Here is a 25,866-nt window from a genome sequence, read left to right as displayed (position 1 = left end):
CTAAGAAAAAGTGACGAATGAGATTTAAGAAATTTGCCACGTAATTAAAACAACGAATAGTGATTTATTAAGATTTAATTTATTTAAAAAAACTAAAAATTATATTTAAAAAATCATCTTTAGATATAGGATTTATATATCTAAGATAAAACTTGATAGTGTTTATGATAAGAAATAAGAATTATTCCTTAAAAATAAATAAATTAAAATTTGTGATGCATACCATTATAAATTGACGCATTCTACAACACCAACAAAATTTCGTATCAATACAAAAACCAAATCAAGCGAATTTTGTGTCATTTTTAGTCATCAATGGCTGAGTATTTCTTAGCTTAATTTTTAAAATTCATGTTTAAATGTATATCTGTGATTATTGCTTACATTGTGTTTAATTGGAATACTTAACGATTATATGTTTATGTTTTGTTTACTAAATTTTGTTTTTACACGCAGATCTGATTTAATCAGAGAATTAGATTCGAGCAAAAATAATTGGAAAATCAAAGTACGAGTTTCTCGCCTGATGGTCCTATTGGATGAGAAGGTATTATATCTTTATAAATTGTTTACATTTATTAAATTCTTTTATAAACCTTTGTAGTTTATATTAACTAATTTTATGATTAGAACAATTTTTTTGTAATTTAGGTAGCTTAATCAAGTCATCAAATTAACTTAATCTTGATTACGTTCATACCTCAATTAAAGCCAACTTTGTACAATTCGTCCAAAATTAATTAAAAGAAAAGTTTACTCAATTAAATATTTTTCATTCGTTACAAATAAGAAGCAATATTACACGCATTGTTAGTGACAACAAAATAATGATTCAATTTTTCAAAATACTATTGTTCGGGCGATTAGGGACGATGAAAAAATTCCAATGCATAGATTTGATTTTGTACAATTACAATTTTTAGATCAATTTCACAACAATTTTTCACTTTTATTTTATAAGACTATAACGGTTGCAATATTGCACGCATTATCAGTGACAACAAAATAATGATTAAATTTTTCAAAATACTATTGTTCGGGCGATTAGAGACGATGAAAATTCCAATGCATAGATTTGATTTTGTACAATTATAATTTTTAGATCAATTTCACAATAATTTTTCACTTCCTGGTAAATATATTGATTTATTTTATAAGACTATAACGGTTAATTTTATATAATTTTTTTTTTGCTATCATGTTTTATTTATCCACTTTTATTAGATGGAAGAGATATGGGTGTGAACGAAGTAGGTGATTCTATTGAAATATAAGATGCATAGTATACATGTTTTATTATTTTTTTATTATTTCTATTTTTTTAAAATAAATAATAATGATATAGGATTTAAATCATTCAAAAAATGAATTTTTTTTTATCTTTTCACATTAAAGATTTTAACCTAATATGTAATCGATAAAATATCATATTTACAATTTTTTTTTTAGATATCATATTTACAATTTATTCGTATTATTAAATTCAGTTGTCATATAACTAACAACAACGAATAAAATACAAAACAACAATAAATAAAGTCGCATAATAAATTACATTAAAAAAATGATACTTTTGTAATAGGAAATAACACTTTAATTAAGTTATTATGTGTTTTTTCCTCTAAAATTATTAAATAGTAAAATAAATCAAATAATTATATATATATATATATATATATATATAAACTTAGAGTCTATAGGAAAATATCTTTTCTTGAGATTATGTATGAAAAAAAAAACGTGCATCGCCACCTAGATAAAAGTAACGAATTAAATTTGATATATCTAAAATTTTAATGCCGCGTAGATTATAATCCACGAATTAAATTATTTTAATGAAAAAGATAAAGTAAAATTATAGGAAAAGATAAATTTATTAATTCAATACTACGAGTATAAGAAATCCAAAAAAAATATACTAAAAAAAATTTAATGATAGACGCTTATAATAAAGTTTGAAACCTATCATATAAGATAAATTTTGATAGTATTTATGATAAGAAATAAAAATTGTTCGTTAATTATAATTAAATTAAAATTTGTTATACCTACCATTTAAATTGACACATCGTACGACACAAACAAAATTTTGTATCAATAAAAAACCCCATCAAGCGAATTTTGTGTTAGTAATTTTGTGTTAATTTTTTGTCATCAATGGTCGGGTAATTTTTAGCTTAATTTTTAAAATCCTATGTTTAAATTAGTATTTCTAATTATTACTTGCATTGTATTAATTTGGGATACTCAACGATTATATGTTTATATTTTATTTACTAAATGTTTTTTTACATGTAAATCTAACACATCATATGACACAAATAAAATTTCTTATCAATACAATACCCCCATCAAGCGAATTTTGTGTTAGTAATTTTGTGTTAGTTTTAGGTCATCAAGTCCGGGTAATTTTTAAAATCTTATGTTTAAATTTATATTTGTTATTATTAGTTACATTGTATTTATTTATTATACTTAACAATTATTTGTTTATGTAATGTCATACGATTAGATGTTATATACTTATATATATACTTGGCTTTGGTTATTTGTAGAGATGATGAAAAAATTTCAATGCATAGATTTGATTTTATTATTGATTACTTTATATAAATGTAAAGATTTAATTTATATCAATTTCAGTTTAGCTAACATTTTTATCCATTGATGTAGTAGGTTGGTTGTGGACGAGGTTGGTGATTCTATCAAAATAAAATATATAGTAAAACAATGAATAATGATTTAGTATTTAAATTATTAAAAATTTATCATTTCACATTAAAGATTTTATATAACGGAAAAAATATCATATTTACAATTTATTTATATTTAATAAATTCATTATAAATTATAGTTAAAAAAATGTTAAACTTTTGCTGTCTGAAATTATTAAATACAATAAATCAAATAATTAAAAAGAGATGAAAAAACCGTGCAACGCACGGGCTTCCATCTAGTAATTATTATTTTATATTATTCAACCCATTTTCTAATGTTATAAAAAAAGTAAAAAAATCAAATAATAATAATGCGATAATAGTAGTATTAGTAGTAGTAGTAGTAGTAGTAGTAGTAGTAATAATAATAATAATAATAATAATAATAATAATAATAACAATAACAATGCGATAATAATAGTAATAGCAATAATAATAATAATAACAATAACAATGCGATAATAATAGTAATAGCAATAATAATAATAATAATAATTACAATAATAATAATAATAATAATAATTATTGATAATAATACGATCATAATAATAATAATAATAATAATGCGATAATAATAATAATAATAATAATGCGATAATAATAATAATAATAGTAATAATAATAATAATAAATAATTAATGTTAATAAAATCTGCTTTGCCCAGAAGCTCAAAAGAACAGGGCCTTAGTTAAGCAATTTACTAAATTTTACTTGACAAACATTAATAGGCACTACAGTAAATATAGGTTGAGTGTAATCCAACCTAGTTACATTGATGTTTTTAATACAACTTATACTTGAGCAAATATTATGTGATATAAATTGTCACATTTCTCATAATCTATATCAGGTCAGGATATACCAAGATTTTCGGTTATCTTTTCAATAGCTATTCTATATGAATGTTTTCATTAAATTATATTGTCTGCCTCCATTAATTCTTGAGTATAATTAGAATTGAGACATTTCAATTTTCTATGACCATTGTGGAATGAGTGTTGTTTTTCTTGGAACAAAAGATTAGAAAGCTTGGAATCATGTGAACTGCATTTAATGCTGCATTGTGAATAGGTCTTAGGGTTCTACAACTTTGTTGGTATGTTTATAAAATTACAAGTATAATCTTATTGTAGTGACATTCTAATTTAATAATCCTTGGACCTTTGTTTAGTGTTCAATCTCGTTGAATGGTCTACGTGAGTAATATCTTGTACTAACTTGTGAATATAAATATATAATTATGAATTTATTCCAAGTAATTTTAGAGAAAAACAGAGGCTTTATAAGCAACTTCTCCGAGTCTTGCAATTTTTTGGTGAAAAGTTATTTGTTTTGAACTTGAAGAACTCTCTAGTATTTTCCAAAGTCCTAATACTGCAAATGAAATAATACTGTATTGAAAATACAGTACTAAAGAGTTCTGATTGTTACCATTTATCTAGAAATTTGCTAAATAATCAAGTAAACTTGGAGGGCATTTCTGATTCTCATGCATTTGTATTAAAACACTTCAATGAAACGTGTCTGATTGTTGGTTAGGGCTAACATTTATCCAGACTTTCTATTTTTGCACCATGTATTGGCAATAATCCACATTGAGTGGTTATTGTTGACCGAAATTAATTTTTTTTTCAAATTAGATATAATTACTCTTTTTGAAAGAAGTTCATGAAATTGGGAATTGTTTTGTAACTTCCCGGAAGGAAAAAATATACAAATGCCAGCAAAAAAAACACACTTGTGAATTGATATGATATACTGCCATGAGTATGAGCCCATGACCCGTTCCGTACCAGGTAGGGGAGAAGAGGGGTATGTAGGAAGCGATAACACAACTGTCTTTGACATGCACAAGCTTGGTACACTTGCATCCTAGAAAATATTTATGACCGATATGATGTAATTTTCAAGGGTAAGTTGGGTGGTGAAGATGGGTATGTATGAAGTGATTACACTATATTGTTGTACGGAGTAATATCGGGGGTAAGTTGGGATTTAAATGATGATAAATTCAATTACGAACATGTAAGTTGTTTTTTTTTTTTTTTATTTAGACTCTTAATGTTTTATTATACCTCCTTGTTTAGTTATTTGTTTATTTTATTAAAAAATTAAGTATTGGACAATAATTATAAAAAGCTTTTGTTAGTTGTGATGAATCCAAATAGTGATACTTCTATATAGACACATAAATTCTAGATATTCTTCGATTTTGTACTTGTTTATAAAACAATGACTACCTCGTTTTGAATAATGAAATAAACTATAGAATCTTTTCCCGAAGGACCCAAATACCCACAATTTTTGACAATGTGTTAGCTTCTATAATGTTGGTCTGATGGCAAAGATCTTTGATAGAGAGCATAAATAACATTGTGATACGTGATTATGTTTGACGTGAAGATGTGAATATCTGCCAACAAACATTCACGTCGATCCCATTTTTCACTCTAAATTGTGACCAAGGTAGCTAGGGTTTTTTTTAATCCCACCTGCTTAATTATTGGTTAATTATATGTTTTACATTTGTTAAGACCCAGTTGCTCTGTCTCATTAATTACACCTCTTACTGTGTAAAAAAGCTGTACTTTTTATTCCATTTTTTCACGTGTATGAGAGTAGCTAAGGAAGGAAGAATAAAACTAGTCAAATGGGAACGTGAAATTGAAACAATTGCATGGATGCCAACCTATCACGCGCCTAGGCGGTGGTCTTCTATTATATATGCTAATTGACCTTTTTACCCTTGCTTATCTTGCATGTATGGAGAAATACAGTTTATTAATCCTATGCAGTACCATCAAACCCTCCTTAATCAATAATATAATCTGATTTTATGTCCCCCTTATAATTTTATAGAAGCTGTAAGAGAATTGTTCTAATATGTGGTGCAACCGTTGTATAGGTAAAATTGTTCGTAAATGTTTACATGATATAAGAATTCTTGCCTGACTGCCTCAACCTCAGCAGTATCCTCCCATTGAGGGTTGTTCTACGTTTAATCAAGCTCTTCTTTCTATATACATTTTTCCTTGATATTCTAAATTTCTAATTTGTCTTAAATAAACTCTGTTTCTTAGTTTGAACCTTATTTTAATATAATTAAGTGTGGGATCCATTCAACTCTTAGACTATAATACAGTCCCTATTTAATTAAGTACTATAAATATATGTTACCCAGGCCCATTTTGCTTCTATATCATATCCCTGTTACTTTTTCCATCAACTTCATCATCTGTCCTGCTATAGACTTCTCTTTTTTCTTTTTTTTTTTTTTCTTTATCAAAGGTTAAGCTCCTATAAGCATGGGTGGAACTGGGAGTTCACCTTGTGCCTCATGCAAGTTGTTGAGACGCCGTTGCGCAAAAGATTGCATCTTTGCTCCTTACTTCCCTCCTGATGATCCTCAAAGGTTTGCCCTTGTCCATAAGGTCTTCGGCGCAAGCAATGTCAGCAAAATGTTGCAGGTTTGACAGCCCCTCTCTTTCTGTACAAATTTGATAAGAACAATACTAGTGCAAAGGGCTCAAGAAACATTTTTTTGGAAGATTTTTGTCACACCAATTAAAATAATTCTTGTTTATGATGTTATCTTTTATCCTAAGCATTTGTTATTTTCTTTGAAAAATTCAGGAACTCCCAGTTGAGCAGAGAGCAGATGCAGTGAGCAGTTTGGTCTACGAAGCAAATGCAAGGGTTAGGGACCCAGTTTACGGGTGTGTAGGTGCAATTTCATTCCTACAAAACCAAGTTTCACAGCTACAAATGCAACTAGCAATGGCTCAAGCAGAAATATTAAGCATCCAAATGCATCAAGACCCGACGACAACATTACTTCAAAATCAGATAGAATTTCCAGATGATAAATCGCTTCTATTAGCAACTAGTAACAGCTTCAGTAATCTCCAGCAGTACCTTAATGATTTTGCTGCTTCTACTGGCAATGTAATTCAGGACCCTCTGAAAAGAGAGTCCCTATGGACATAAATTTAATTTCCCCCATTTTCTTGCAATCAAAAAATTAAGTGCATTAGAAGTACTTGTTAAAAGTCTAGCTATTTCTTTTATCTTTTCCCCAAATCTTTTTCTTTTTTAATCTTTTTTTTTTTTAATTATTATTTTTTGTTGTTGTTGTTGTGTGAAGTAGGGCGATCCTTTGACTTTTTCTCGTGCCTTAACATCTTCCTAAAGGCAGGCAAACGTGCATACAACGTATAATCAAAGGATTAATGAAATCAATTAAAATAGTATTAAGATAACAAAAAATGTAATTATAAAAAAGTGCAGGCGTTGAAGTTGGTTTGAAAGGGAAAGTGTGCAAGTTAGAACATATGAATGCAGGATTTATTATAAGAGTCAACATTAAGCAATTGGATGTGGACTGATTGTAGAGTAACATGGCTTTTATAGGAATTTTCCATGTAATGTAGAATTAGTAAGAGTCAATGAGTCATCGAATTCTCCATCTCCACTATTTAAAAATTTAAGTGAAGCTCATGGCTAAGCCGGCTGTTTCTTTACGTGTTAAGTTCACATGCTCTCCTTTACTAATATACTAGAGGTGGCCACCGAGCCGGATTAGCCCAACCTAATCGATCCATCCAAGTTACGAGTTCAGTCCTGGTCAAGGCTCGGGCCAAGATCAGCTTGGAATAGTCAACGGTCAAAGAATTAATAGCTTGTGCTTTTCCTCCTAAATAAAAAAATTCTCACACTTTCAAATCAGCATTGTACATTTACAATATCAATGGTAAGACTAATAAATTACTTCTAATTGGCCATGAGCTCAAACCTTATACTATAATAACTACGTGTATAAAAGTGTCACGTGGCACATATAATCTCTTAGAAACACTTTTAATACTTGTATAAAGTATTAAACTTTGTAGAATAAGTAGATTATAGATTAGGAATGCTGCAATACAATAAGATGAGCTGATCAAGGAATTTGTCAGCTTTGTCATGCATCTATAAAAATTCAGCCTGAGGCATCGGATCGGGCCCTGTTGTGGTCATGAATCCAAAACCAGTGCATGGGCTTTTGTAAGTCTATAAATGAGTATTAAGATTGGGCCGAAAGTTAATGGCTCAAACCCGGCCGAATCAAGGCGAAATGCACAAGATCAGCTTAAAAGCAAAAGAAGACAGTGTGTAATCATAACGTCACATCAGTTCAGCCATTATTAATCCGGTGATTAAAAAATATAGTATATATACAGTAGCAGATCTGAACGACAATTAATAAAACGACGTTCACAAGAGATGAAGACATGCAAAGCAACTTTTGTACCTAACTAATTCTCAAGTATATGTACATTTACAATTTTATTTACATGACGTTGACATTCACTTATAGTACAAGTATTAAATTATAAAATCAGTACTTGATTAATGATGTGTTTAGATTGAAAGAAATAGAGGGAAAGGAATGGAAGAGAAATGGAGAGATGGGTATCTTTCATTTTGATAATAAATGAGAAAGGAAGGGAATTAGAGGGGAGAAAAATAAAGGAATTAAATTGTAGGAAATTGATCCCTCCAACAATAGAAAGATTTGAAAGGAAAACTCACCATTCTTTCCTCCCCTCCCTTTCTCTCCCCTCTTCTTCTCCTCCCTCCCCTCTTCTTCTCCTCCCTCCCCCTTCTTTTCCTTCCCCTTCCTTTATCCAAACTTACTGTTAAGTGCATATCTTGAAAATTATGATGTAATCCAAATTACATTTCTACTTCGTATTATTTTTTCTTTGACGTGCATAACGAAAAGGAAAAAAGAAACTATAAAGAAGAGCAGCAAAAAAGTTGAAATTTAATCATTTAATGTGTCCATTGAGTTGAAGAACCTTGCTTAGTTCTTGGGTTTGTTTGTTCCTAGGATGCATGGACACTTCATCCAATTATCGTGTTCGTGTCGGACACACGACGATACATCTTGTACTGTGTTGACTGGCAGAGCCAGGTGGGTACAGCTGTCCCCCCCACTTCAAAAAAAAAATATATAGTTAAAAGAAATTATGTGCAGAATAAGAAAAAGGGTTGGTTCAATGGTTTAAGGGCTTACAAGTATTCTCTATGGTCTTGGGTTCAATCCCTATGCTGACATGTTTTTCTTCTTTTTTTAATTTTTTATTTTACAGTTTTCCCTTTCCTTGCTTATTTCTTTAATTCACACATTCAATTAGAAGTAATACAGAGTACAATTTAATGGCTTCATGTTCTAACTTCTAAATTACCTACATAAATTTTTTGATAATTGCATAAATTACAACCCTAAACTATTGGTTGTAGTAGGAATTTCGAGCAAAGGTGTTTGATTTTATTATATATATCTCAATATAAATTAAATGTCCTGGGTTTGAAAACTGTGAACCTATAAGATAAAATTCTTGGATCCGCTGTCGTCAAAATTTGAATAAGAAATTGCTTATTAGTTAGGATTATCATTAATTAAAAATCACATTTATGAATTATTTGATAATTTTGATTGTATATGATTTAATAATTTATTCACATTTTTCAATTAATATGCTATTTGTTTCAATTTTTTGGACTATATAATTAAGAATTTTGGATTTCTAGGTTGTAAGCATATATAGTTTGTACAATTTAGGTATGTTTAAAAGGTTTTGTTCATATATAGAACGCCACCTTTAGTCCGTCCCCCAGGTGGAAAATTCTGGCTCCGCCACTGATCGTGTCCTGCTATGATACGATCCGTTGGGCTTTTTGACACGTCGCCTTATCTTTTCAACTTTTTTTTTAAATGAGAAAATTTAAGTAAAGTAAGATAGATTAAGTAATAGTTAAATAATAGGGGTGCCTTCATATATACCTCATTGTTATATGTGAACTAAAAGAGTATTATGATATTGTTGATATGATATAGAGAGTCGAATGAAAGGACCGAATGACAATATAGAACTAGAGTGGGAAACAAAATCAATTAGGCATACTTTATGCTGATTAATTTGATAATTTTGTTATATTTGCATTTATGAGTCTAAGTATAGGTCATGTATATGAATTTTAACATTTCGTACCCGTGTCCCCTATTTTTAGATTGACGTTTTTCCGTATTCGTTTCATACCGGCCGTATTCGTGTCGATACCCGTTCTCGTGCAACCTAGGTTTGTTCCATTGTCCATTGTAAGTGAATGTCTGCCATCCTTATCCTATGCCAAACAAACTACGGAGTAGATTACAAGAATTCATGTAGACCTTTAGAATGAGTAAATATTTATGGAGTACCTATTGAAAACCTTAAAGACAAAGCTAGAGCCTTCGCATAGAGAGTAGACTGATCAATCAAACCAAAGGTTCTTCATCACCTCCTTTAAATCCATATGATGTGAATTGAATAAAACCCCAATGAAGGTAATTTCTAAGTTGTCATCTTCTAAGATCCACAGATGAATAGAATTATATACTACCTCCGATAAATATTAGTTGTAATTTTGGGGTAATATTTATGAGATATAAAATATTTCAAAGTTGCAACTAATATTTAAAGGAGGTAGTACTCCATATAACTTAGGTAGGAAAACTTTAAAATTAACCTTCTTAAAAAAAAAGCTGATCTGACTGACTTGCATCTCTAGTGGATGCATACAAATTTTTAAGTAATATTGGAGATCAAGCATTCTTTTTGTTGAATAGCTTGAGTATGCGGAGTAATATGTTATCCTGTTACACACTTACCCCTAATTGTACATTACTACTATAATTTTTACTATCAAGATATTACGTAAAGTAGACAAGCAATCTGTCTCTGATGCATATAATTATGCTTTTTTCAATTTCTCATAAGTCGGTACTTATACATAAACTTGGTCATTTTAGATCATAATCTACCTCAATTATCGGATCAATTGCATTGTAGTTGTCGATGTTTCATACGAGTTCAAGGATTATAATCCAAGTCTTTGTCACGTGAAATTCATGTTATTGCCGCATAAAAGAGTATTTGACCTTAGCTATTTACTGTAGAAAATTTTTGGGTTAAGATTATGAGAATAAGTCGACTAAAGTTTGAAAATAACCCAATATAATGATTATAAATTAAATTTGCCCCATGTGAGAAGGTGTATGGCTTCCCTCATCGCGATGCAAAAATTTGACTCTGCATCAATTTGTTCATATCAAGAGCTTGCAATGAATCAATAATATCAAGTTCTTTTGAAAAGTAGTTACTGCCTCTATCTCATATGGAGTAATATAGTGGTCAATTTCAATTTAATATCAGTAGTAATAAAAATGATTAAAATTTCGCATAATATTTATAAACAACATAATCATGTATAATGTTATTAGATTCGTGATATTTGTCTTGGTATGTAGTTTTATAATATCATAATTAAAATATTGATGGTCAAAACCATGCAAATCAAAGAGAAATAAACATTAATATTCTGATATAAAAGGATTGGATTATATGAAACCTAGTAAAATATAAAAAATTACTTCACACTGATAAGTAGATAGCTAGTATATTAAGATTTGAAAAGTATGAAAAACAATCTTGTCATTTGAGTTGAATCAAATCAAACTTGAATCTGAAATTATTAAAATATTTCAAACAGCACCTCAACCAAAAAGTCTCTAATGGCCCAATCTCTACAAGAATTATGTTGACATTATAGCAACTTGTTTTGCATAGTGGATGGTAAGAACGGTAATAATTTTATGTACTTCTTTCGTTTAGAAATAGATGCATTGCAAGGCAACCTTGCAATAAATCAATAATACATATTTAAATTTTTGAAGAATAATACATATTTAAATCATTAATTAATTCTTAGCCCTTTTTCGGTTAATTCTTGTTTGATTTTGTTAAATTTGTTTTCATTATCGTTAATTGTTAATTGTAGATGTTGTATGGCTTTCATTAATGAAAATATCCTTTGGGACTTCTTTCAAAAAAAAAAAAATCATTAATTCATTAATTAATATCTATAATTTTTAATAACGTAAGTATTTTAAAATTTTAAATTATGTTGAGATGCATTCAACAAAATCCCACATAACTATACTTTTATTTAAGATATACTAACGTATAAAAGATATTTAAAGTAGAGTATTTGAGTATTATAAAAGACAAAGTGTTACAGTTTCTTGATAAATTTCTATTACCACTTAATACTAGCAAGGACACCTCTAGAAGTATTACTAGATGACAAAAATATACGAAGTACCTATTTTCATTCTGCCTATAGTTTTCACTATTTTGTGAAGAGCGCATGTCGTACTATGAGTCAATTGAAGATCAAGGAGTTCGATCCTCCCCCATATCTTATCGTGTAAAAAAAAATATATTATGAGTCAATGTATAAACTTAATGACTTATCTCATTTGTTAATTGTTTTTTGACTAAAACCTCTTCTGAACTTGTGGTTATCTAAAGTTAATTTATCATTGATGACCGTGATAATTGGGCCCATTAGATAATTAATGAATTTGATATGGTATTTGAGTCGGTTAGTTAGGTGAGAGGCAAAAATATCTAAACCATTTTTATTGAGTTAATACTCTCTCTGTCTTCAATTGTTTATCTTATTGCTTTTTAAAAATAATGTGAATCAATTGAAGCAAACCTGAAAAAACTAAGTGACATAAGATTATTATCCCCCAAATTTTATCATTGGCTTTTGTTTTTCACTCTTTTTTAAGGAAAAATTTCTTACAACTTCAGATATTGTTATATACACCCGGGTGCACCATACATCCATTGATATTTTATTCTTATTTTAATTATTGTTTTTCATTTAATTATCAAATGAATAGCAAAAACTAACTTTAAATTACTTGAGTGCATGATTCACCCGAATGTGTATAAAATATATCAGTTGATTGGGCATCTACCCTTTGTGGAAGAAACATTAAAAAGGGACAATCCTCATTTAAGAATATGGTACATTTGGGTCTTGTTTCCAAGGAACATGACAACTGAGTGAACACCGACCCAGTGACTCGTATCGTCTGATGGGCTTGGGGCCTTGGGCTTCATTTTACCCACGTTTTAACTTGTACATTATTATTTTTACCATCACTTTTATTGCAAAAGGGGCCAACACATAAATGGAGGCCCACTAAGAGTCCTTTTTGTGGGCCCACTGACAGCTCCTCCATGTTGTCATCTCTCAACCAATCACTACACAGTAAGCCCAATCTATTAGCCAATCAATAGAAGATAAGCTGCCACGTAACCATCCAAATTTAATTGACTTTCTTCAAGATGTTTTTATGCTTATACTATATCACTCCCAAATTTTTGAGGACATTTTCCCTCAAAAATGAAGAGAAATAGAGAAATGAGGTTGAGTTCTTTTCTAAAGAATCCCAAAAAAGAAGAGCAACAATTAGTACCTGAAAATTATGGGAGTTTAGAAGAAATTAAAGGGTTTTTGGGGATCAGTAATGTTGAAGCAAAAATTGAAGAACAAGAAGATCAAATTGTGGTGAACAATTATGAAGAGCATGATTATTTTGGGTGGGATTTTTTGAGTTCTAGTTGGGAAAGTGAGGAATTACTGTTCCCAAATGATCAAGAGATTAAGAATGAGAGCTTTAATAATTATAGTGTTAATAGTATTAATGATGATGTTAATAGTCATGTGAAAAGTGAAGGTTTTAGTAGTGAAGATTGTGGGAGTGTTTATGGATTTTGGGATGAAAATGTTATGGAAGATAAAAAAGCAAGTTTGAATCTCAACTTGAATTATGACGAAGTACTTGAAGCTTGGTCCAATCGAGGTTCTCTTCGAGCTCATCACGATCATCATCATCCTTCTTTATCTGTTTCGAAAGATCATTATGTTAGTAATTTCCTTAACTTTTATCCAATTTTTAATACAAGTATAAGAAGTATTCTCATATTTCATGTTGTATATATATATATATAGAAATAGAATGAAAATATCGTAAATTGGTCATGATTGTGGAAAAACAGTAGCTTAGCTAACATTATCGTACTTGTTAGCTAGTTATATAGTTGTAACTTATAAGTTATTACCACAAATCGACTACATCGTGCATGTTATTAATTAAGTTTCATTTTTACATGTTATCGAAATAATTTTCCTAAATAAGTATTCACAAGTTGCTTATTTAATCTTTCTTTTTGTATATTGAACACAAACATGAAATTGAAAAGAGGTTTATTTGTTGATGACTTAATAACACTGTTAGACACATTAATGGTACTATATATTAAACATTTCACATAACATAGATGGGAGAGGTGCCAAATTTAGAAGATGAGAAATCGAGAAGAGAAACAAGTGTGCTTCGATACAAAGAAAAACGTCAAAGTAGACTATTCTCTAAGAAAATTAGATATGAAGTCCGCAAACTCAATGCAGATAAAAGACCTCGGATTAAGGTACATTCATGTTCCTCATCAAATATATTTCAACATTTTTCATGAAATTTTCATTACATTTCGAGTAGTATATTTGTCATAATTAGCATTCATTTATTTTTTTTTTTATTTTTTTTTTTTGGTCTTGCAGGGTCGTTTTGTGAAGAGGGTATCTGATACAAGTATAATAAAATTATAAAGTCTACAAGAAATTGACATATCTTCACCAGAAAAAGATATTTTAGCATTATTAATAAACTTTTTTCTGCTGATGTGTAATTTAATTTTGTACAATTCTTACTTTATGGAAAAATCAGCACTTTTTGGGCATAATCTCCAATAGATTTTTATTACTTCGTATGTTTTGTGGACGGCGGACCAAACGTCCTGCATCAATCATACTCTTATAATTTGATTTGACCTCCATTTTCCTATTGCATATGGCATTTTATATTGGGGAATTTTGCTTTTTCATACCTTTTTAATGTTCGCAAAAATGAATGTCCTCATCAATCATCAAGCATGTGTGCAACATTATTTTAAATATATCATGGTAAAAAACTTACCAAACTTACCATGTACCATCTTAATAATTAAGTTATACATGGTATATCAATTTCGTCTATTTTTTAGAAGTAAATTTGCTAATTATGCTATAAGATTGGGGTTTTGGTAAATATGGAGTACAATTTGTAAGTCTTTATACAATATTTGATCAGTTTAAGCTTCCTTAAGCTTGATATTGTAGATAGCCTATGCATATTACGATACTAAAGGTTTAAGGGTACGGTCTTGCTTTCAAGTGAGATGATAACAATGTTAGAATGACTATAAAAAGTAAGAAAAAATACTCTTTTAATATTAAAATTTTATATTAGTTTATTGTGATCACCTTTTGTTTTTAATTTGTACACGAAATTTTTTCAATGATAAGTTGGTTTTTAATCTATTGAATTTTATAGTTTTAGATCTTGTTAGATTTAAACTTAATTGTTAAGGCCTATTTGATGAAATAAATAAATGCACATATAGTAGGCGAAAAAGTACTCAGATGAAGAAAAGAAAGAAATAACACTCCAAATATTATTGACAACAATGGCTCACATGACTCACATCCACTCCCACCTTTTTATTCAAAAAAACTTCTCTCAATATTTGATAAAATAAATTAATAACAAACAAAAGATATACAAAGTATAATGATTATAAGTAATTAGAGTTTTCAAGTTCTTACCTCGTTTTGGTTGACCAGTATGTTAAATAATCATTTGTTATAAAAACAATTAAATTACAAAAGTACCTCACAAAAGTAGGAGTTACATGATCAATTCATATTGAAAATTAAAAATCAAAGTTTATGCAAAGTATTTATACTCCCATATTATTTCAAATTCTTAACTTGTTAGACAATATATTTGTAATTGTCAAATCTCTCAAAGCTAAGCTAATGAAAAACTAGGCCGGAAACTCCTTTCACAGTGTAGATTATATTCAACAGGAAAATAAAACTACCTCGTTCGTTCAATTTAAAAATTTAGAGTAGTATTATGTAATAGTTAACTCAATTCCGTTACATGAACATTACACACACGTGCATCTACTTAAATTAAAATTTTAATCTAGCTTTCCTACAACTTGAAAACAAGCTAAACAACCAACAATTTTAATTTGAAGGAAACAAATGAAGTGTATTTTTTTTTTTAGAGTGTTGAGATAGGTAATTGAACATTTTTTTACCTCACAACAAAAATAAAATAAATTGAACCCATGATATGTTAAAGTTAAAAGGAGATACAAGCTAATAAACTCTCTCTTCAATAGTGATTAAATAATGTAATATGTGTTTGCACCAAAAAAAAAAAAAGTAATATGCGTTCTTTTATACTCCCTTCGTCTCTATTTGATTTTCCCATTTAGAATTTTAACACTATTTATAAGGTAAAAGAACCTTTTAAGGGGCCGTTTGGTTCGATGTAATGGGGAAAGGGAATGGGAATGATTACCTTTTTTGGTGTTTGTTTTCCCTCTTTTGTCATTCTCATTCCCCCTTTTTATTTTTGAGTTTACCCAAAATCCTCCTAATCCCATTCCCCAACCCCCCTACCTTTCCCATTCCTTTTCCCAACCACCACCATACCCCTTAACCTTAAACCACCTCGCCGGGACTAGTAGCACCTCGTCGGAACTCGCTGCACCTCGTCGGATGCTCGCCGTCCTTCCCCCGACCCTCGCCGCTCTTCGCCGCCCCTCTTCCCACCCGGAAACCCTTCCCCCACCCACGTATAACCCTTAAAAAACCCTCCCCTCCACCGGAACCAAAGGCCGCACCTCACCGGACGTGGTTTATGGGATTGCTTGGCTAGGTTTCGGTCGTGGTTTCGCCGCACCTCACCGGACGTGTGTTTGGATTTTGGTCGTGGTTTGTGGGGTTGCGTGGTTGGGTTACAGCCGTGGTTCGTGGGGTTGCTTGGCTGGGTTTCGGTCTTGGTGGTTCTTGGGGGTGGCGTGGGTTTGGATTTGGATTCGTGGAGGTCTGGGTGAGGTGCGGCCATTGGGGTGGCTGTTGGTTGCACTACAAGAAAATAGCTTAATTCCGACGGAAAAAATTTGTTGGAAACATCGGAAATTCCGTCGGAAATTGGTCTTCCGACGGAATTTCGTCGGAATAAGTCTGTCGCAAAACCCTTTGTAGGAAATTCGACCTTTTCCGACGGATTTATTTCTGTTAGCGTTGTATTTGAATTTAATCGAGAGTCCGTCGTAATTTTCCGATGGAAAAGATTCCGTCGGAATATACCTCTTTCGACGAAATTTTCCGTCGGAATATACCTCTTTCGACGGAATATTCCGTCAGAAATGTAAATAAAAAAAAAACAGCCCCACCCACCACCCCCACCACTAGCCTACACCACCAGCCCTAGCCTGAACCCACCCATCACCAACCCTAGCCACCTCCAACCCACCCAGACCACCCCACCCAAACCCTAACCCACTAGACCACCACAACTAACCCCATCTCCACCCACCAACCGTACCCACCACAAGCACCGAAAACCCATGTCCCCCAATTACAACCACCGCACCCTTACCTAGACCCACCTAACCCAGACCCACCAAACTGAAAGGAATGTGGTGTTCTTCCAACAAGTGTATTATTCCGATAGAGGGTTCAGAATTATTGGATAGCTAATTCTTCAGTAAGGTCAAGTGATCGGAATGCCAAGGTGGAGGCCGCTTCCGATCAGTAATATTAATGTACAATTAATATTACAGCTTAATCTTGACTGAACCCTTCGGGTCAAACCCAATCGAATAACCGATCCGAGACGACGAATAAATCCGAAGGATTTGATGAGTCGTCGGAGTTTTACGAACAAAGACGTCGGATATCGTGCTTAGAGCGTCGAGATCGAGCGTCGCAAGTCGAGTCGAGTTTGGAATTCGACGAGACATGAAATCAATCAAGTTATAAGTACGAGCCTAGTCGTAGCCTCGCATTGGCCTAGCCATGTGAATGGTAGGCTAGGCAAGACCCATCGCAAGCCTAGCATGTTAGGCGTGCTAGGCCCATGCATGCTAGCTAGCCACTGCAAGCATCGCAGCCTTGCGTGTGTGCTAGCACGCCATGCGCCCAAGCATCGCAAGGCTAGGCCTTGCTTGCATGCTAGGCGCTGGCGCAAGGCATGGGGTGGCACTGCTCGCCTAGCCATCGCAGCCACGCACCATCACGTAGCAGCATGCTAGGCGTGCTATGCTATACTATGCGTGGTGCTAGGCGCTGGCAGCCTTGCTAGCACAACACCAAGCAGCAGCAGTGTGTGCGTGTGCGTGTGCCTCGCTAGCACAGCACCAGGCAGCAGCGTGTGCGTGTGCCTCGCTAGCACAGTACCAGGCAATAGCGATGATGCGTGTGCGTGTGCCTAGCATTGCAGCGCCCAGCACAACGCACCTAGCAGCAGCACCCAACATGCGTGGCTTGCTAGCAGCACGCATGCTGGCTGTGCGTGGGGTGCTTGCTGGCTGGCTGCGATATGTGCGTGTGTGTGCTGGCTGGCTGCCCAGCCTTGGTGCTAGGCGCCAGCTGGCAGCCAAGGCAGGCTGCCAGCCAGCCACATGGAGGGATGTCGGTTTTGACTAAGTGGGGACCAAGGGTTGTGGGCATTGCCTTGGGCACCAAGGCTATGGTCCCCCCCTTGGATATGGTCCTCACCTAATCTCTCATCCTCCTTCTGCCACTTGTAACTTATTGATTGCATTGCAATTTTAATTTTGTTTTAATTAAAATAAAATGGAAAAATTGCAAATCTCCCACATTAATCAAGAGTGGGAATTCAAGGTTCATTTCCCTATAAATACCCAAGGTTTTGGGATTTGGAAAGAATACTTGAGTGGAACTAAAAAGGCATCTCCTTAGAAAAGTGAGAAAACCTTAAGTTCGTAAAACTCTAGTTTTTATTGGTCGGGTCCCGACTAACCTTTGGGACTTGGATCGTTCAGGTCGGGTTTGTGGGTACGAGTCGTCGGAGACCTTGCATTTGCGGGGTTTAAGTAAGAGCTCGAGATTCGAGCGAAGCACGCGACAAGGGTAAGTATGTCTTTTCTTTCTCTCTCTTAATTGTTGTTTAATTAGTTATTGCATGCTTAGTCGCTTTAATTAGTGTGCGGGTCTTAGGTGGGTTTCCCTTCCGCGTAGAGTTGGACTCTACGAAACCCAACAGAAACCCTAACCCCTAACCCGAACCCACCCACCATACCCACCAAAAAACCACCCACAACCGCCCAAAAACCACCCACAACCGCCCAAAACCACAACCACAACCCAAGCAACGAAACAATATGTAAAATAAAAAAAAAAAAAAAGAAAACATACCTTTGAATCGAGTTTTTCTTTGAATGTCACCTCGAATTTGGTTTAATATGGTCAAATTCGACCATGAAACCTCTAGATCTAGAGGTTTCATGGTCGAATTTGACTAAAAAAACCATGAAACACCGCACCTCCATGTTGCGCCACCGTAGAACCACCACATTACTTCGTTGTTGCAAGAACTGCCACCGTAGAGCTACCTCCAAACTAGAGACAAGGATAAGGGGAAATAACGAGAAAAGGAGAAGGGAAAACGAGAAGAGGAAAGAGGAGTTCACAGAGAAACAAAAGAGGAAAGAGGAGAGAAGAGAGAAAGAGAAGAAAGAAGAGAGGAGGAGAGAGAAAGAGAAAAAGAGAGGCGGAGAGAGAGGAGAGGAGAGAGAAATGAGAAATGAAAGGGGGGGATTTCCGGTTTTTTTTAGGGTTTGATTTTTTATTATTATTATTTTTTTTTAAAAAGTCATAATTCCGTCGGAAGGGCTTTAAATTCCATCGAAAATTTCCTACGGATTTGAAATCCGTCGGAAATTAAGTATTTTTCGACGAATTTTAATTCCGTCGGAAAATTTAAATTCGTCGAAAATCTCCGACGGAATTAAAATTCGTCAGAAATGTCGTTTTTTCCGACAGATGTTTGTGTCTATCGAAACACGTCCGTCGAAAATTGACCTTTTTCTAGTAGTGTTGGGCGATGGGGTGGCTAGAGAAGGTGGAAAAAAAATGAAGGAAGGCTGTTGTGGTGGTGCAATAGTGGTGTGATTCCCTAGCTTTTTTTTGAAAACAAACAATATGCTTAATTTAAAGGGTTTCATTCCATTCTCCTCCATTCCCTTTCTGCATTCCACTCCGATTCCCCTGTGCGAACCAAACGACCCCTAAGTTTCTTTTAATATATAAGACATAACATAGTCATGTTGATTCTTATTTGATTCGTCTCAATGAATAAATTATTAATATTCAATTGATATATTTTTCACTAATAAGCAACTAACGACATTTATGGTCAAAGTGTTACATTGACAAACGTGCACAGTTCAAATGGGAAGATCAAATAGGGACGAAGGGAGTACTATTTTATTTTCAAGATAAAAATAATAGTGTGTCACGTTCCCCCTATGCATTTAAATAGATCCGCCAGTCTCCCTACGCCAACCATTGACAATCCACCAATTTTACTCTCATTCACTTAAAATTATGCAAGATTACTTCACTTTTAGGGAGTTAAAATATAATTAATCAACATTTAACCTTAATGCAACATAGTATAGCTAAATTATAGGTTACATGTTGTAAATGATTTGGATAAAAACAATCTACATTTTAGGTAAAACAAGTCATGAAATGTTAACGAGTTGGGTTAAATGGTCACCAATAATGTGTTAGGACTTTTTCGGATGGTTTCAATTTCAAGTCGCGTAATTTTTTGATCGGTTTGATATCGGGTATGGTTCTTATACGGGATCAATTAATCAGGTCGGTGAAGTTCTCAAATGGGTCAAATACCGCTAAATCGTATCGGCACCGGTCAATTTCACGGGTCGGGTCAGTGATATCCAAATCGCATTTTCCCAATACAAAAGCCCAAATATTGGCCCACTATAGCACAACCATTATAAACACAACACAAACCCATTTTGATAAAACCCAAAGTATAACAACAAACCCTAACCCTCCGATCAAAACCCCTATTTCATTTTTAGTCGGAAACGAAAACCCTAATTTCCCCATTTCTCTGCTGCAGCAGCCATGGGTAACTCTCTCTCTCTCCTTCTTCTTCGAATTTGCGCAACATTTTCTGTAAATTTGATCATCTTTCATCTTCTTCAATATGATAACTGTGAATTTTGATTGCAGTGTCAGGTTCAGGAGTAATGGCGAAGAGAGTGGTCGTCGATGCCCGACACCACATGTTGGGGCGTCTAGCCTCCATTGTTGCAAAGGAGCTTCTTACTGGACAACGCGTTGTGGTGGTTCGTTGCGAAGAGATCGCACTTTCTGGTGGTCTTGTTAGGCAGAAGATGAAGTATCTTCGTTTTCTTCGTAAGAGGATGAACACTAAACCTTCTCATGGTCCTATTCATTTCCGTGCTCCTTCTAAGATCTTCTGGCGTACTGTTCGAGGGTATTTCTTTCTTTTCTCTTTATTTTGGATTCTGGGTTTTCTGTTTTTCGATCTATTTTATTTCGGATTTTATATGTTTGATTGATTCATGATGATATAGGATAGCTTCTATGTTTGAGAAATGTATTATGTGAATGAAGTTTTTGAGATTTTTCACTTAATTTATTAATTTATGCTTGAAAATTGGATTGTGTTTTTGATTAAGTGATTATATCCTTATGCTCTTTTTGATTTAAAGATGGCGCATTTTGTTGAATGAAGTTAATAGGGCTGTAATTTTGATTGTTGTAGATTAAAAACTTTCCCATGTTATTGTACAAGATTATAATTCAAGTTTATCTCCTCTCACAAATTGATACTTTTGTGTTCATGCCACTTTATCACCAAGCTTTTATTACGTGAAAAATAGAAGAAAAAGATTAATTGTGAGATGAAATATGTTTGGATTTTCTAGTAGATTAATAAACTCTTATGGTTCTAGGGGTTTTTATGTTTTGGTTTTTTTGTTGCTTTCGATTTTTTTTGTTTGTTTAGCTGTTGTTATAGAAATTAGTTTTGAATTTTGGTGTGCTGTGATTAGAGTTTGATATTGTGTTTAGTGATCATCGTTATGAAAAATGGTGTTTATTGTGAAATTGCTTGTGTAGTATGATTCCTCACAAGACAAAGAGGGGAGCCGCTGCATTGGCAAGGTTGAAGGTGTATGAGGGAGTTCCCCCACCTTATGACAAAATCAAGAGGGTGGTTGTTCCCGACGCTCTTAAGTGAGTTGGATTATTCTTGATATTGTTGATTACAGCTCTTAATTTGATTTTGCTTTGTCTGATTTTGGGTTCTCTAAGTATTGACTATATCACGTGTTGGGATAATTCAGGGTGTTGAGGCTTCAAAAGGGTCACAAATACTGCTTGCTTGGCCGTCTATCAAAGGAAGTCGGCTGGAACCACTACGACACCATCAGGGTACGATTATCCTTTTTATTACTTATTTACTTGTTGAACCTCATTTAAATTGTTTTATCTTTTACTTTGATATTTATCATGTTATAATTGTGGTGCTTCATTATACTTGGTTGATACAGTGACTTTTATTAGTTTATATTGTGGACTACATTCATTAGTTTTTAATAGTCCTATTATGCTCTGTAAATTTTAGTTTTCTCAGCATGTTTATGTTCTGGTTTAAATACATTGGTGTTTTCAGTGTTGTTTGACCATATTTCATTATAATTATATTAAGTGTTAGCTGATGCTTAAAATTCTATTGTCTTCAACTCTTTTTGCATTTGCACAAGCGTATGGTCTCATTTAATATGTTTTCTTCAAATGGAGTATGTATTTGAATTGATTATTTGCGCCCGTTCAATCTGCTGATGCCTACTAATGGGGCATTGTTTCAATATATGCATTCTCTAATTTTGGAACTTGTCTGCATGAAGTTGAAATTTTTATGCTACCATGACTTGTATGCTATGATGGAAACCCGGTTGTGATATTTGATCTCATCTGTTCTTGAAGTGTGGAACTATGAGCTAAATCTGTCTTAACTTGCTGTGTTGGTATTTTTCTGCTGACCATTGTTTTGACTTGCAGGAGCTCGAGGAGAAGAGAAAGGAGAGGTCCAAGGTTGTTTACGAAAGGAAGAAGCAGCTCAACAAATTGAGGGTGAAGGCTGAGAAGGCAGCTGAGGAGAAGCTTGGTTCCCAACTAGAAATTCTTGCCCCAGTCAAGTATTGAGGATAGAAGTTGATTGTTTTATGTACTGCCATTTAGTCCTCTTAAATCATTTGTCATACATCCATCATCGTAGTTATCGTTTGCTTTGGCACTAATTTTGAATTTTGTTGGGCATCTAATACGATGAATTTTGTGGTGCGTAACCATTTTGAGCATATTTAGACTCTGTTCTACCTGAGTAAATCTTAAACTTTCTTGTCTTGGGCTCAGAGTTTGTCAAGACCTAAACTTAAACCTTGGCTTTTGCTTGTGAAGCTCCAATTTACATCTTAAGCTACATACAGTTTGACATTCGTGCTCCTAGACTAAAACTCAAGTTTAAAGGACAAGCAGAACTGCAGATGTGTTGTTAACATGGATGTTGGATTATGATTTTGTTGGACTCCTTTCCTTCGGTATAGATCTGTTATAGACTGTAGAGCTATAAAATTACTCTGCGTGGTATAGACAATTGTCTAATTGGTTATTAGACTAAACAAACTTGTAAACTAAATCTGCAAACCACATTTCCACCGATCACCATGCACCACTGCAAATACCAATGCCATGGCTTCACGCACCGCCACAGCCTCCCCTCTCTCCAGCCACTACTATACAACCCCTTCTCACCTCCCAGGCAAGTAGGTTACTCGCACACGCGTATGAAGAGGGCAAAGAGGGTGGGTGAAGTTCTTTAATTCTTTGCCAAACGAACTCAACTAACCACTATTATGGACTAATGGTTCTCAACTACATTCATAGTGACTGGTCGTAGTAAGTGGGACTACACTACCAATTTGTCTACGATATGATCCATCAGTACAAATGCCTAACTGTTAGGCATTTGTACTTCCTCGTAATTGGTAAATAAATGTAGTGGGTGAGCAGGGTTTTACATGTGCCTTTATTGCTTTGTAAATTGCACAAGTTTATGTATAAGATGTATCTTTAAAAAATTTGGTAGTGTTACTAATAAAGTTGGACAAAGTACTAAGTGTACCATTATAATTATTTGTTATAAACCGCAAGGGTCCCTATTTGGTTAGAGCCTCTCATTATTCATCGCAAACTGCCACATTTTGTTTATTACGAGAATACGACGAGTACATTACATATACACTCTAGTGGTTCTATAGTTTGGGTAGCGCCTCTCATTGTTCGTAGTATGAACAACACCGCCAACAAAAACCGCCACATGGTGGCGATACCTTATCCCGGCAGAGGCCACGTAAACCCCATGTTTAACTTATGTAAGCTTATCCTAACAAAATCCAATGATATCCTCGTCACTTTTGTTGTCACTGAAGAATGGCTTGGCTTCCTCAGCTCTGAGTTCCCACATCCACCGGCTAACTTCCAGTTCGCTTCGCTTCCTCAGGTCATACCTTCAGAAATAGGCCGATCCGCCGATTTTCCCGGGTTCATAGAAGCTGTACTGACCAAGCTCCAGGACCCCTTCGAGCGGCTCCTAGACCGACTCGAGCCGTCACCAACAGCTATTGTTTATGACATGATGTTGTATTGGATTGTCGGTGTTGGGAATCGTAGGAATATTCAGGTGGCAACGCTTGTTACGTTCTCGGCTTCCTTCTTATCTGTTGTTTCTCACTTCGACTTGTTGATCCAACATGGTCATTTCCCCGCTGATGTATCTGGTAATTCTAGTTCTAATGTAATCTTTACTTTCGAATAACCGATAACAGAGAGCGGATAATTCTTACCCTTGCACCGTGCTAGGATAAATAATCCTTAGTTTACATCGTCTATGTTAGATAAAGTATGTCAAGATCATTAGTGTAATTAACTAGTTATTGTTTTGTGTCTTATAATTATAAGATCTACACTTTCTACAGTTTTCATTGGTAATCTAAGGATTTAACATGTTTATTATAACGGCCTTCCGTTAAATTACATGTTGTGCAACGGGATCTCCATCCCAAGTACCCTCACTTGACAAGATTTATCCGAGATAACTCAAATAAGTTGAAGCCACCAAAATACTCTCCTTCAATACTTCGATATGTACACTTAAATATTCAATCTTGCTTAACATAGAACAAATTGGGAGCTCAAGCTTAACAACAAAATACTAAAGTTCCTTTAATTTTTCAACATTAGAGGTCTAACTAACTTAACATTTTGTATAAACTAGAAAGAGGAGATGAGATTGTGGACTATATTCCGGGCCTGCCTTCAATAACTATAGCGGATTTGCCAACATTCTACCATGGAGATGGCAGGAAGACGTTACACCGTGTACGTGAAGCAGTTTCTGCTATGGGCAATGCACAGTATATTCTGTCCACATCTATCTATGAATTTGAAGAGCAAGTGATAGATTGCCTTAAATCAAAATTTCCTATTCGAAATTATAACATTGGTCCAATGATACCATACTTCAACCTTACTAGTGAATTAGTCGGAGATTCTAACAACGAGGAGTACTACTTCAAGTGGTTGGATTCTCAACCAAGAGGCTCAGTGTTGTACATTTCTCAAGGAAGTTTTCTTTCAGCCTCAAATGATCAAATCCAAGAGATTGTCGCGGGCATTAAGGAGAGTTGTGTCAAGTTCATGTGGGTAACACGCGGTGATAATTCAAGATTCAAAGATGGAGACATTAGTGATCAACTCGGAATTTTAGTACCTTGGTGTGATCAATTAAGGGTGTTGTGTCACCCTTCTATAGGAGGATTTTGGACGCATTGTGGGTGGAATTCGACTTCAGAAGGTATATATGCTGGTGTTCCTATGCTCACTTGTCCTATATTTTGGGATCAAACTCTCAACAGCAAGTTCATTGTGAATGATTTGAAGATTGGATGGAGAATGATAAATAATGACGCGGGAAAATTAGTTTCAAGGCAGGAAATAGCACAACTTGTAAAAAAATTTATTGACCTGGAAAATGGTGATCGAAAGGAGATGGTTAGAAGAGCAACAGAGTTACGAGATACTTTTAGAAAGGCAATTGTCGATGGAGGTTCAGCTGCTTCTGACCTTGGAGCTTTTATCAACAGGATTGGTAATGCATAAGTAAGGTTCATGAAATTATGATGTAGTTATTGTATTATCCTCAGCTTGTTTAAAA

The 25,866-nt window shown here is 33.7% G+C and overlaps 4 protein-coding genes across 4 annotated transcripts; all 4 read left to right on the top strand.

The window, feature by feature from the left end:
- Positions 1–5,552: 5,552 nt before the first annotated feature.
- Positions 5,553–7,399, top strand: LOC110687654 (LOB domain-containing protein 12-like). The gene is made up of 2 exons (XM_021864285.1): positions 5,553–6,184; positions 6,351–7,399. The coding sequence occupies exons 1-2, from the start codon at positions 6,023–6,025 to the stop codon at positions 6,702–6,704; spliced, it is 516 nt and encodes a 171-aa protein (XP_021719977.1). The 5' UTR covers positions 5,553–6,022; the 3' UTR covers positions 6,705–7,399.
- A 5,545-nt stretch (positions 7,400–12,944) lies between these two features.
- On the top strand, positions 12,945–14,520 carry LOC110687653 (zinc finger protein CONSTANS-LIKE 7-like). Its single transcript, XM_021864284.1, has 3 exons — positions 12,945–13,526; positions 13,943–14,092; positions 14,223–14,520. Exons 1-3 carry the CDS (start codon positions 13,005–13,007, stop codon positions 14,268–14,270), a joined length of 720 nt encoding a protein of 239 aa, XP_021719976.1. The 5' UTR covers positions 12,945–13,004; the 3' UTR covers positions 14,271–14,520.
- A 6,042-nt stretch (positions 14,521–20,562) lies between these two features.
- LOC110688522 (60S ribosomal protein L13a-4) lies at positions 20,563–23,005 on the top strand. Its single transcript, XM_021865289.1, has 5 exons — positions 20,563–20,688; positions 20,793–21,060; positions 21,708–21,824; positions 21,935–22,022; positions 22,653–23,005. Exons 1-5 carry the CDS (start codon positions 20,685–20,687, stop codon positions 22,794–22,796), a joined length of 621 nt encoding a protein of 206 aa, XP_021720981.1. The 5' UTR covers positions 20,563–20,684; the 3' UTR covers positions 22,797–23,005.
- A 604-nt stretch (positions 23,006–23,609) lies between these two features.
- On the top strand, positions 23,610–25,828 carry LOC110688519 (UDP-glycosyltransferase 87A1-like). The gene is made up of 2 exons (XM_021865282.1): positions 23,610–24,430; positions 24,928–25,828. The coding sequence occupies exons 1-2, from the start codon at positions 23,941–23,943 to the stop codon at positions 25,809–25,811; spliced, it is 1,374 nt and encodes a 457-aa protein (XP_021720974.1). The 5' UTR covers positions 23,610–23,940; the 3' UTR covers positions 25,812–25,828.
- The last annotated feature ends 38 nt before the right edge of the window (positions 25,829–25,866 follow it).

This window comes from Chenopodium quinoa, unplaced genomic scaffold (assembly GCF_001683475.1).
Source record: "Chenopodium quinoa cultivar QQ74 unplaced genomic scaffold, ASM168347v1, whole genome shotgun sequence".
In the NCBI taxonomy this organism is placed as follows: Eukaryota; Viridiplantae; Streptophyta; class Magnoliopsida; order Caryophyllales; family Amaranthaceae; genus Chenopodium; species Chenopodium quinoa.
This window is presented reverse-complemented; position numbering and strand designations above follow the sequence as displayed.

Bases quoted from the DNA above. Each gene is read 5' to 3' on its own strand.
- LOC110687654 (XM_021864285.1), top strand. From the start codon at position 6,023: ATGGGTGGAACTGGGAGTTCACCTTGTGCCTCATGCAAGTTGTTGAGA. The intron at 6,185-6,350 runs GTTTGACAGCCC...TGAAAAATTCAG, and splicing joins ATGTCAGCAAAATGTTGCAG to GAACTCCCAGTTGAGCAGAG.
- LOC110687653 (XM_021864284.1), top strand. From the start codon at position 13,005: ATGAAGAGAAATAGAGAAATGAGGTTGAGTTCTTTTCTAAAGAATCCC. The intron at 13,527-13,942 runs GTTAGTAATTTC...CACATAACATAG, and splicing joins CTGTTTCGAAAGATCATTAT to ATGGGAGAGGTGCCAAATTT. The intron at 14,093-14,222 runs GTACATTCATGT...TTGGTCTTGCAG, and splicing joins ATAAAAGACCTCGGATTAAG to GGTCGTTTTGTGAAGAGGGT.
- LOC110688522 (XM_021865289.1), top strand. The intron at 21,061-21,707 runs GTATTTCTTTCT...TTGCTTGTGTAG, and splicing joins TTCTGGCGTACTGTTCGAGG to TATGATTCCTCACAAGACAA. The intron at 21,825-21,934 runs GTGAGTTGGATT...GGGATAATTCAG, and splicing joins GTTGTTCCCGACGCTCTTAA to GGTGTTGAGGCTTCAAAAGG.
- LOC110688519 (XM_021865282.1), top strand. From the start codon at position 23,941: ATGAACAACACCGCCAACAAAAACCGCCACATGGTGGCGATACCTTAT. The intron at 24,431-24,927 runs GTAATTCTAGTT...TGTATAAACTAG, and splicing joins TTTCCCCGCTGATGTATCTG to AAAGAGGAGATGAGATTGTG.